This window comes from Mus caroli, unplaced genomic scaffold, assembly GCF_978045245.1.
Source record: "Mus caroli unplaced genomic scaffold, Mus_caroli_1 scaffold_1, whole genome shotgun sequence".
NCBI classification, from domain to species: Eukaryota; Metazoa; Chordata; class Mammalia; order Rodentia; family Muridae; genus Mus; species Mus caroli.
In genome coordinates, this window is record NW_028227256.1 from 63,496,384 (window position 1) to 63,508,448 (window position 12,065).

At 38.8% G+C, this 12,065-nt stretch overlaps 1 protein-coding gene across 11 annotated transcripts in view; it reads left to right on the forward strand.

Moving 5' to 3' along the window:
* Unc80 (unc-80 subunit of NALCN channel complex) overlaps nucleotides 1-12,065 on the forward strand; it is a 207,538-nt gene that overhangs the window by 94,382 nt on the left and 101,091 nt on the right. For 6 of the 11 annotated variants that reach the window (XM_029478005.2, XM_029478013.2, XM_029478006.2 and 3 more), the window contains exons 24-26: nucleotides 3,705-3,840; nucleotides 6,815-6,886; nucleotides 7,020-7,153. In XM_029478005.2, coding sequence (XP_029333865.1) covers nucleotides 3,705-3,840; nucleotides 6,815-6,886; nucleotides 7,020-7,153 — 342 coding nt within the window. The remainder of the gene's footprint in view (nucleotides 1-3,704; nucleotides 3,841-6,814; nucleotides 6,887-7,019; nucleotides 7,154-12,065) is intronic. The other 5 variants (XM_029478018.2, XM_085838083.1, XM_021162282.3 and 2 more) reach the window with 1 other exon arrangement.

A 12,065-nucleotide genomic window follows, 5' to 3' on the forward strand; every position in this document is an offset into this window, starting at 1 on the left:
TATTAACTTGATATAATTAAAACTGTGATTGACTCATTTTCTTCTTATTTTAATTGAGACAGTCTGCAACAGGAGCATATTCTATTACAAAACTTACAAAGCTCTCTGTCACATCATTCTTCCTACCCTCTTCTGCCAGAACATCAAAACTCTCCCACACAAGTGAACTGCAAACTCACAGCTATGCAACTGTTAGAATGTGGATTTTATCCCCCTCTTCTCTTCCATATGCATGTGTTAGAACCTCAGTGAGATCAGGGGGACTCCCCTGCCTAAATTTGGTGAAATTAGAAAATAAATAATGAGATTTGAGGCCACTAAGATACATAATCAAGACAGTTTTTAGTTATTTTTATTTTCTCTTTTCAGATGGCCCCTTTATTTTTATGTAAAGCAATTTTAAAGGCCTTTTTAGTAACACTTGCTATTTCCAATCCTTTGGTGGTGAATTGCATACAAACATACAAATATGTATATACACACATACATAGTTACACACACACACAAACATACATTTCCTAAAAGTTTGAACCATCTGGAGTCAGTTAGTTGATGTGGATTTTCAAAACAAAAGCACATTTTCAGAAGACGTCCACTCACTTCACTATGTTGAAACATTTGGACCCGATTAGACTCCCTACCTCACTTGAGGAGTGCCCTCCTCCCTGGCCTCACCTCTTTCCTCCCCATATATCTATTGCCTGAAGATCTCTTATAATTTCTCCTTGTGTGACTTTCATCAGTGTCACTCAACTCCTGTATGTCCAGTGCTTGATGTGAGGAACTAGCACAGAATGTTCTGTCCAGAGAAGTTTTCAAACCCCAGGTCTGCATTGCTAAGTTCATCTTGAAGGCATTTTCTCTATATCTCCAAACAAAATAGTTTGAACAAAATAAAACACCTCTTCCTAAATGCACACTCATCTGCAAACATGTCTAAGATTTTGGCTTACATTAGTGGTACTACCAGCAATTGACACGTGTGCTATTTAGCACATTCCAAATCTCTCTCTGCTGATCCTACCTTTTCCTAATCAATGCCTCATAGGTCAGAGCTTTGTTACTTCAATTTAGATGATTATTTTCCATTTTCTCTCATCCGCATGCCTTATAATCCATCTTGTATACTGCCAGTAAGGTCCTGTCCATTGGACACAATCTATCTGGAACGGAAAGTTCATACTGAGGTCCCAACCTCTAGCCCTGGCCCCTGTGACTCATTCTATAAACTCTGGCTGTTTGGTGAGAAGAAAATTATCTAATGCCCCCTCTCCCTTTCCCTTGAGTTAAGGCCCAAGTTGCTCAGGTTGGAATCATTGCTTAAATAATTTCTAAGATTATGGATGATGAATTTGATTTAGCTCATAACATAAAACTATTTAACTTAAACGTCCATAATATAAATATACCTTATAACTTAAATATTATTGTGTTATATATTTTAATATTCAATGTTATGATTATATTATATAATTAATAATATATAAAATATAAATTTATATAAGTAGTAGACTTCTATAAATGTTGAATTCAAGCTTTATATTTTACCTTCTTCAGCAGAAAGCCCAATGACCCTCTAATTCCAATGGTTCATTAGGCTACCCAGTCCTCAGATACCTTTCCGTCCTCCGTGTGTATTTTCTCCATTAAAAAAAAAGTTGTTCTTCAGTGATTTCTCGGTGAGTCCCTGAATGCCTGGTTTACTTCCAAAATCATAGAAACTTTTAGTTTCTTTTAAGTGAACATCTAGCTCCATTTTCAGTCAGCCAACACATCAGCTGCTCTAAGTCTGTAGAAATGAGATACATGGTTGTGTATCTTCTGAACCAGTAAATGTGCCACTCAACATGTTCTTACCTCCCCAAAAGACGCAGAGTGTAGTAAGGAAAAGGATAGGAGACAAACATGTTCGAATTCAGTCCACAGCCTTCAGCTAGTCTCTTAACCTCTGTAACTTCCCTGTTTGTCAGTGATCTTCCTGTAAATGCATTCATAATTCATCGCACATGTACAATAGACACCAGTGCACTTGAACAGCTTGTGTATATTCGTGTTTCATTCCAAACCTTACAAACATCTCATTTTATAAATATTTCATGGAATGGAGGAAGAAAGGAATTATGTCTCCTTAAGACATCCTTCAAGCCTTGGATGAGATGTGGAACTTTAAACTGTAACTTAGGCAAGTTTAGGTTTGATTTTTTTTATAAATTTGGAGTTTAAATTATTAAATTACAATATTCCAGAAAAATTAATATTAAAAAATTTCTCCTTTGAGTCTCACTGATCACGCCTCATCCTCAGAACAAAGTCTTTGGTGATGCTGCTTATGGTCATCTTTTATTTGTTTAAGCCTTCCAAAATTAGCAAGTACAACTGGGGGGATATTGTGACAACTTTTTCTAGTATGTTCTTGTTAGATTTTTTTTGTTCCCTGGTCTGCAGTTTGTCACTTATTTCCAGATCTTACAAAGACCTTTTTGTTTCCAGAAGCTGAACACATTCAAAACAGTCATGTTTTTATCGAAAGTATTCTGGATGCAATTTGTACATCTGTTCATGGGTACGGGTTGGTCTCCAGCAGTGAGTCTAATTCCTTGCTAAGTATTTCTTAAGTATGCTATGCGGATATGGAAGAAAATGAGTTGTGTTTTTTTTTTTATTAATGCACAGAGCACAAGAGTGTCTGACCCGATAGCAGTATTCACTTTACTTTATCCTTGAAACTCCTTCCCAAGGCTCTGACTCTCATTATCACATACTCTGCAATGTTTAGATACAAAAGGAACTGAATAGAGAGAGTGTATTTACCTCTTGAGGAAAATTCCTCTCCATAACTTGTGGAACGATGTGCCATGATTCAGGAAAACAGAGTTTGATTCTGTGTATGCCATGTTAGAATCAATATTGTCAGTGTGCCAAGTTATTAGATGTCCTCTTTCTAATGTGGCTTTTAGAAGCTCTACCAGAAGAGCAGTTAACATTTCTTACTAAGTTACTATCATGGGATGGGGAGAAGCCCATAAATGCCAATAAGTGCATACATAAATGGTAATATAAATAAAACCACAGGAATAGTGTTCTTGCCAACTTCCAAACCCACTAGCATGGCACTGATACTCTTGTAAAAAAAGTATAATCAAATGTTTTCGAAAGAGTGATACTTTCTTATTTTTTTGCTGTTGTAATCTCTCTATTTAAAAACAAATGCCTACATGTAGGATGTGGCTATGGCTCAGTAGGTGAGAGTGTGCAAACATACGAACCTCTTGTCTCCACACTTGCACAAATGCACATACCTGTACACTTAACCACAAATTCACAGAGAGAGAGAGAAAGAGAGAGAGTCAGAGACAGAGACAGACAGACAGAGACAGACAGACCATTGCTTGATTGCTTCCTTACATCAGACCTACAAAATGAATGAACTTTGAATAAATATAGACAATTGTTTCATAAAAATGTTTGTATATGCATATAAAAATGTCCATTCCATTTTTTAAACACATCTTTAGAACAAATGACCCTGGAGACATCTGTGTTCCTTCCATCTCTAGATTCCCATATTGGCAAAACTGTTGGTGACAACACATAGAATACAGAAGAGGGCTGTGTGGAAAATCACATCCACTCTTGAGGGACTTTGTATTGTCTTAGAGTCTGACACCCTTTGTGGTGTTCCTTTCCTTCCTTTTCTGCTGTAGGCAATTGGCATCCGATTGAACGAGCTGTGCCATGGAGAGAGTGAGAGTCCTGCTAACCTGCTCGGCCTTATCTATGATGAGGAAACCAAGAGAAGACTGCGGAGGGAGGATGAGGAGGAGGACTTTCTAGATGACAGTAAGGAGACTCCCTTTACTACAAGAGCCCCTGCTTGTAAGAAACTCTGCTTTAGGAACACTTCTTTGTTCCTCTCTCATTCTCTCTCCACCTTCCTACATCTCCCACAGACCATTCCCCTTCTCCCCATGTGAATGTAAAGCATGTACATAGGGGTGGGGCATGGGAGGGATCAAGCAAAAGTCAGGATGAGAAGGCAGCTAGACAAAGCACTGCAGGCAATGTGGAAGGCACATTACCTTTTAGGCTCTGACTCTTGTTATCTATAGTCATACTAAGCCTCTGCGAGAGAACGCAGTTGTGAAAAATTTACTTTCCAAGAAGGTTTTGCTTTGCTTTGCTTTGCTTCTCTCTCTCTCTCTCTCTCTCTCTCTCTCTCTCTCTCTCTCTCTCTCTCTCTCTCTCTCTGATTCTCCCCCCTTCCAGATTTTATCCTGTTAAACTAAAAGCACTGTGCAAAATAGAATCAAACAACAAATGCTTTCCAGGGGCTGCAAAGATGAATCAATCAGAAAACTGCTTGTTGCACAAGCCTGAGGACCTGAGTTTAGATCCTCACAAACCCTATTAAAAAGCTGGACACAGTTGTGGGAGACTATAACCTTAGCACTGGGGAGACAGACAGGAAAGTCCATAGAACTCATTGGCCAGTTGGCCCCACTGAATGGACGAGCTTCAGATTCACTGAAAGAGCCTGTCTGAGAACAAAGGTGTTTGAATGTGGGAAGCTTTTCAAGAAACACACTTGATATCAATCTCCAACCTCCACATTCATGCACAAGCATGTGTGTCCCCGTGCCCGTGTGTACACACCTATTGTAGCAAGTTTATACACTGTGCTACACACAAAGAGATGCATTCCAAAGAATAATGTTGAATAGTTTAATCAAAGCATATTTCAGTATTAATAAGAAATTCAAAGTTTGCTTAAACTATGACTGTCCTGTGCTGTATCTACTTAGACTTGTCATAGAATTAAAGACAAGAGTATTCTTGCTAGATCCTCTACAGAATACCTTTGTAGAGATCCATGCTGTGTACTATACAAGCCTTAGGGAGGGTGCAGCATTCTGTTGAGTAGAAATTCCAGTGGGCTGTGGAATCTGCATCTTTCCACAATGGAAACAGTGACATCTTTCCATTTAACCTTTCCTCTTCATTTGCAACTCAAGTTCTCTGGTTATTTTTTAAGGGTTATTCTTGGCTAATGCATGCCAAATCTGCCCTAACCTTGTGACACAAATTGGAAAAGATTTAACAATCAAGGAAATCTCTCACCGTGTTCCTTTCCTCTCTTGCATCAAGGACTTTTTCCTATTATTTTGTTCTCTTTTCATACCTTATAAAGCGAGAGAAAAACCTCAACATCTCTGCTGAGAAAATATTGAATGGACATATCAACTCAATGACAAAAGTTGACTCTGAAGATAACCTAGTCTATTTTTGGAAAAACTCTGGTGTTTAATTTCACTCATACACTAAATGCTAGAGAGTGACTTTCCAGTAGTCACAAAACCTAGTAAAGGCTTGTCATGCGTGTCAGCCTGCCAGAGGTATATGTTGGAAGCCACTCAGAGGTCATTTAGAATGGAAGGATCTGAAAGATGTTAAATGAGTACATCCTCATAGGTTGCAGTGTGCAATCCACATCAAATGCAAAAGCTCCATTCATTCATATGTTATGTCTGGTACATCAGTATTTTGTTTGGGTCATATAGAGCTTCATCTTTGCTCATTGTAACAGGATATAACCAGGTAATAATCAGGAAAGAGACTAGACCACAGCCAAGGTCACTACCTACCAGAGAACCTCAGAAATGAACAAACAAATCCAGAAGTTTACAATGAGTAGCTGGTATTTGGCTATTTTTATTATTCATTTTGTCCACACATGGTCTTCCTGTGTAGCTCAGAGTAGTCTTGATCTTGAGTTTAAGACTGATGTTTGTGATCACCAACTAATTATGAGGTTGTTATGTGTGATTTAGCTAACTTTGCACTCCAACGCTAAATATAATGCAAGCACATGTTTGTTTGGAAATTCCGTGCAAGCTTATCTCTTCCCTTCCTAATGAGAGGCAGATTTTCAGCCATGTATTAACTATTTCGAAAAAGCAATGGTTCTCTGGTGGAAAAAATAAGCCAGATGTCTTCAGAAGACTGTAACATCTACCTTCTGTGTCAAAAAATCATGTGTACCATTCAGCCAAGAAATCTCATTATGCCCAAGAGACAATTTTGGAAATTTTTAAAATTATTGATACATAATGATATTGTGACAATTTGATGACATGATTTATTCAACTGATAACGATTTTCTTTCTTTTGTTAGAGTCAGGATGCTAGACGGCATTGTTCTTTTCTGAAGATAAAGTAACCAGGATATTTATACAGGGTTCATGTTAATACAGATCTCTCAACCAATCCTGACAGTTTTAAATCCTGTTATTCCCTTGGCCATTATCTGTATTTAGTACAAATTTGAGTCATTGGTCTATAATAGATTTGATGTCTGACAAAGTTAAAAAAACAACAACAACTGTATTCTATAGAGTGAAAGAGACTATCAGTTGGTACAGCTGTGTCATACTTTGACAGGAAAGCTTATATTAAAGTGTGGTATAAACTGAGGTGGGTGGTTCATACCTATAACTCCAGCACTTGGGATGAAGAAGCAAGATCTATTTGAGTTGTAGGCCACCGTGGTCTGCAGAGCAAGTTGCAGGATAGCCAAGGCTATAGAGAGAGACCCTGTTACGAACAAACAAAACTGTTTAATATCATTACTAGGATTTGACGGCTCCAAACCAAGCTGGTTGTCATATATGCCGTCAAGTCTTGACTGAATACAAGACCAATTTCAATTTTAGTTTTCACCAACTGGATTCTGGGGACATTGGAGCTGTGTTGTGTTACTCTATAGTACTGTAATGGAAACACTGACTTCTGCTTGTCTGATACTTTAATGCTAAAGCACCCGTTACAGAGCTTCAGAGAGGAAGAAGAGAGGTGGATGGCCATGCCCAAGTCATGCTGACAGGAGTAGGTAAATTGAGGTTGTGTAGAAAATATTCTCATGTGCAGTTTGAGTTTACATGGGTGTAGCTAGGTCCATCACACCATGACCCTCTATTTGTTATTGGTTTGTCTTCTCATGAAGAATTCTTTCTTTTTCTTAGGTACTGTGAACCCCTCTAAATGTGGTTGTCCCTTTGCCTTGAAGATGGCAGCATGTCAACTTCTCCTGGAGATAACCACCTTCCTGAGGGAGACTTTTTCATGTCTGCCTAGACCTCGCACTGAGCCCCTCGTGGTATGTTGAAGCAATGTGGTGTCAATAGCCAGGCTACTTGAAAACAAGAAACTGAAGGCTAGGTTTCCTATACCTCCAGAATCTTTAAATGCTTGAAGATCTTATGTGTTTTTGTAACTTAAAACTTTAACTAAAGGCTTTTCAGACCTAAAAAGACAATCTAGTTCATCTATTAAAATAATAGCTCCTCTTCCGGTCTGGCCAGGGCTCTGAGCAGACCTTGGGCACAAACTCCTCAGCCAGGCCTATAACACCCAGAGGAAGCTCCATTCCCAGGTGCTCTAACACACCCAGCATCAGAGGATCAGAGGTAAGGAGGACACAACATCTGTCCCAACATTGGAAGTAACTGGGACCAGTGGGATCCAGGGATCCATGAACACTGCCTGACCAGTGGCACAGGGTCCTTCTGTTATGGGCTGGTGCCCTGAGCAGACCTTGGGTATGAATTCCTCAGCTAGTCCCACAACACCCAGAGGAAACCCCACTCCCAGGCACTTTAACATACCCAGGATCACAGGAACACAGGATCCTAGGAGCTTAGTCACACCAGGATCTCAGGATCCCAGAGGCAGCTTGACTCATAGGAGCTTGGACACACCCAGGATCTCAGGATCACAGGATCCCAGAATCATAAGATCACTGAGACAGCTTGACTCTGAGGAGATCTGACACAACCAGGATCACAGGAAGGACAGGCTCCGATAAGATATAGCAAGAGCAGGTAGCAATAGAGATAATCAGATGGCGAAAGGAAAGCTTAAGAACATAAGCAACAGAAATCAAGGTTACTTGGCATCATCAGAACCCAATTCCCCCACCATAGCAAGTCCTGGATACACCATCACACTGGAAAAGCAAGATTCAATCTAAAACCACATCTCATGATGATTATAGAGTACATTAAGAAGGAAATAATAATAACTCCCTTAAAGAAATATAGGAGAACACAGGTAAATAGCTAGAAGCCCTTAAAGAGGAAACACAAAATTTCCTTGAAGAATTACAGGAAAACACAATCAAACAGGCTAAGGAAATGAACAAAACCATCCAAGATCTAAAAATGGAAATAAGAACAATAAAGAAATCACAAAGGGAGACAATCCTGGAGATAGAAAACCTAGGAAAGAGATCAGGAGTCATAGATGCAAGCATCACCAACAGAATACAAAAGATAGAAGAGGGAATCTCAGGTGTAGAAGATATCATAGAAAACACTGACACAACAGTCAAAGAAAACACAAAAAGCACAAAGCTCCTAACCCAAACTATCCAGGAAATCCAGGACACAATGAAAAGACAAACCTAAGGATAATAGAAGAGAGTGAAGATTCCCAACTTAGAGGGCCAGTAAATATCTTCAACAAAATTATAGAAGAAAACTTCCCTAACCTAAACAGAGATGACCATGAACATACAAGAAGCCTACAGAACTCCAAATAGACTGGATCAGAAAAGAAATTTCTCCAGTCACATAATAATAAAAACACCAAATGTACTAAACAAAGAAAGAATATTAAAACCAGTAAGGGAAAGAGGTCAAGTAACATATAAAGGCAGACCTATCAGAATTACACCAGAATTCTCACTAGAGACTATGAAAGCCAGAAGATCCTGAACAGATGTTATACAGACCCTAAGAGAACACAAATGCCAGCCCAGGCTACTATACACAGCTTTGAAGAAGATGACCTTATAAGTTATTCTTTTTTTCTGAGATGAATGCTTTTCAAAATCATCACAGTCAATGAACCAGAATATTACCCTCACTTAATGTCTGTGCCATCCTCCAAGTAGAACCATTGTTCATTGAAACAGTTGATGAATGACTTCATAGATAGACCATCTTAATACACACACCATGTCTTAAATGAATGTAACTTGTTCCCTGTGGGCTGAGAATTATGATAATCACTCAAGTCAAATAGCTTTGATCATAGCAGGAAATCTGTATCCAAATAATTGTGCCTACAATTCATTCCTTGGCACAGCAGAACTGTCAACTCTTAACCTAGCTACTATAGAGGTAAAATCCTTTGATGATGTGAGGGACATTGAAGTACAGCCTTACTACAATGAACTCCAATGTCTAAAAATTGTTCTTATTTTGGGTTTGTACCAAAGTAAGAGTCAAGATTTTAAGCTTTACTAAAACCAAACCAAACCAACAAAACAAACAAACAAAAAGGGGGACCATATTGCAGTATTTTAACCTGTATAGAAATTCCTGTAAATTGGTAATATCCATCACCTTTAAAAAATAAACAAACTGAGTCTCCTAGAAACTAAGAGTATGACTGAAAGATTAGCAGATTCAGTATCCAAATTAAAAAAAAAATTACATAAAAACCTTTCATTCATATAATCACCCGACTCAGTGGCAGGTATCAGCTTATATCCAACTGTTTAGTTTTATGTTTCTGAATAAACTGTAGTTATAAGCATAAAAATAAAATAAAATAATCTCAAAGGTTGGCTTAGAAATCACTGGAGAAAGTACTTCCAGATACAGTGTTTGACAGTGCAGCAATCTCCACTAATTCTGATGGAAATATCTAGGAACCCATGTTCCTTTACCCTACAAACAACTGGGATTTTATAGCCAACGTTATTCATAAATCATTTCCCAGTTTTCTTTTGTACTAACATTTCCTCTGTTCATATAGACGCTTACTTCTAAAGCGTTTTCTGGTTTATAGTGTGACATATAAGTGACATCAATGTTTAGATTCTCAACATTTTTAAACAGGTCATTTTTATAGAATTTCTTATGGATTATGGTTTGATAGAAAACATGGCATACCACACACACACACACAAACACACACATGCATGCACATGCGCACGCACATACACAGGCACATACACACGTGCACGCGCGCACACACACACACATACTATACATATTGGCACATAAAAGTACAGTCATGTGCTGTGCACTGTTTATTTCACTACACATAGAAATAAGATGCAAGGCCTATAAATCCTCAGAGTATGGGCTAACAGGAAACACCTTGGACCTATAAGCCTCTAATAGAAACCAATGGTCCTTTCATCCCAGTCTGCCTGCAACTTAACCTGGGGAGCCAAACAAAACCTTCTCCTCTTTTCCACACAAAATTCTATTTAAGAGTGTTTTACAACCCACACCTCCTGCTGTTAAAACCAAACAGCATGAATAAGTCCAGTACCCCATTCCCAGGGTGGGTCCAGAAGCTGGATAAAGGAGTCAGTGTTCACCTACCATGGAGCACAATCTTTGGCTTTTATTTTCTAATGTTCTAGAAGACCCATTTCCTCACATCCTTAAAAAAAATGGACATTTTCAAGTTGGAAAGATTTATGAATGGAATGCTTGTTTTCCAGAGAAAATTAGCCTCACTGGGATTGCAAAACTGTACAATTTGACTGTTGGAAATGGAAATTCCAGCTACTTCCCTCTGTGACATTGTATTGATTCTGAGTTGTCATTTTCACCAATCTGTTGAAAGTACTCTGTAAAGTCAAACCAAGACAATCCAATACATGCACTCAGCTTAAAGTCAAGCACAACAAAATATCCGACCTGCAGACTCCCTTCAATATCTTTCCTTTCAACCTCCTGATTAATAACAGTCTTCGGGAAAGCATAGAATACATCTGTTTGCATGTTTTCAGAATAGCTGCAATTTTCATAAAAACATGTCTTGTTTAGCTCAGTCACTTTTGTTGGCCCTTTATCTCTTAAAGCTCTACTCAGCGACTCTTATTAGGAATTATCTTTTATGTATCCTATCATATACTGAAGACAAACTTAATGATCGCATCTCCTTGAATAGCAGTTGTTGGCCTGAGACCTGTCAGTGAAAATGAATCCTTCTATTTTCTTAACCAGCCACTTTGCTTAGACTGAGCACACAGGCAGCACTGGCATGACAGCAGACATCAGGAATCTCAGCACTGAGAGGATCACAAGTTAGGCTGCACATCAGGGCCTGTGACAAATAGAGACTCTATTAGCAACTAGAAGAGTTACAGGAAGCACAAAGAAAGGAACCTACAAAGTCCAAGACTAGAACAGCAGCCTTTTAGTAACAAGAATAGAAATGTGTCTTCTTCACCTTTTTTTTTAATATTTTTATTACATATTTTCCTCAATTACATTTCCAATACTATCCCAAAAGTTCCCCATAGCGCTCCACACTTCCCTACCCACCCATTCCCATTCTTTTGGCCCTGGCATTCCCCTAAATTGGGGCATATAAAGTTTGCAAGTCCAATGGGCCTCTCTTTCCATTGATGGCCGACTAGGCCATCTTTCGATACATATGCAGCTAGAGACAAGAGCTCCAGGGTTCTGGTTAGTACATCATGTTGTTCCAACAATAGGGTTGCAGATCCCTTTAGCTCCTTGGGTACTTTCTCTAGCTTCTCCATTGGGAGCCCTGTGATACATCCAATAGCTGACTGTGAACATCCACTCCTGTGTTTGCTAGGCCCCGGCATCTTCTCACAAGAGACAGCGATATTTGGGTCCTTTCAGCAAAATCTTGCTAGTGTATGCAATGGTGTCAGCGTTTAGAAGCTGATTATGGGACGGATCCCTGGATACAGCAGTCTCTAAATGGTCCATCCTTTCATTACAGCTACGAACTTTGTCTCTGTAACTCCTTCCCTGGGTGTTTTGTTCCCAATTCTAAGAAGGTGCACAGTGTCCACACTTTGGTCTTCATTCTTCTTGAGTTTCATGCGTTTATCAAATTGTATCTTATATCTTGGGTATCCTAAGTTTTGGGCTAATATCCACTTATCAATGAATACATATTGTGTGAGTTCTTTTGTGATTGTGTTACTTCACTCAAGATGATGCCCTCCAGGTCCATCCATTTGGCTAGGAATTTCATAAATTCATTCTTTTTAATAGCTGAGTAGT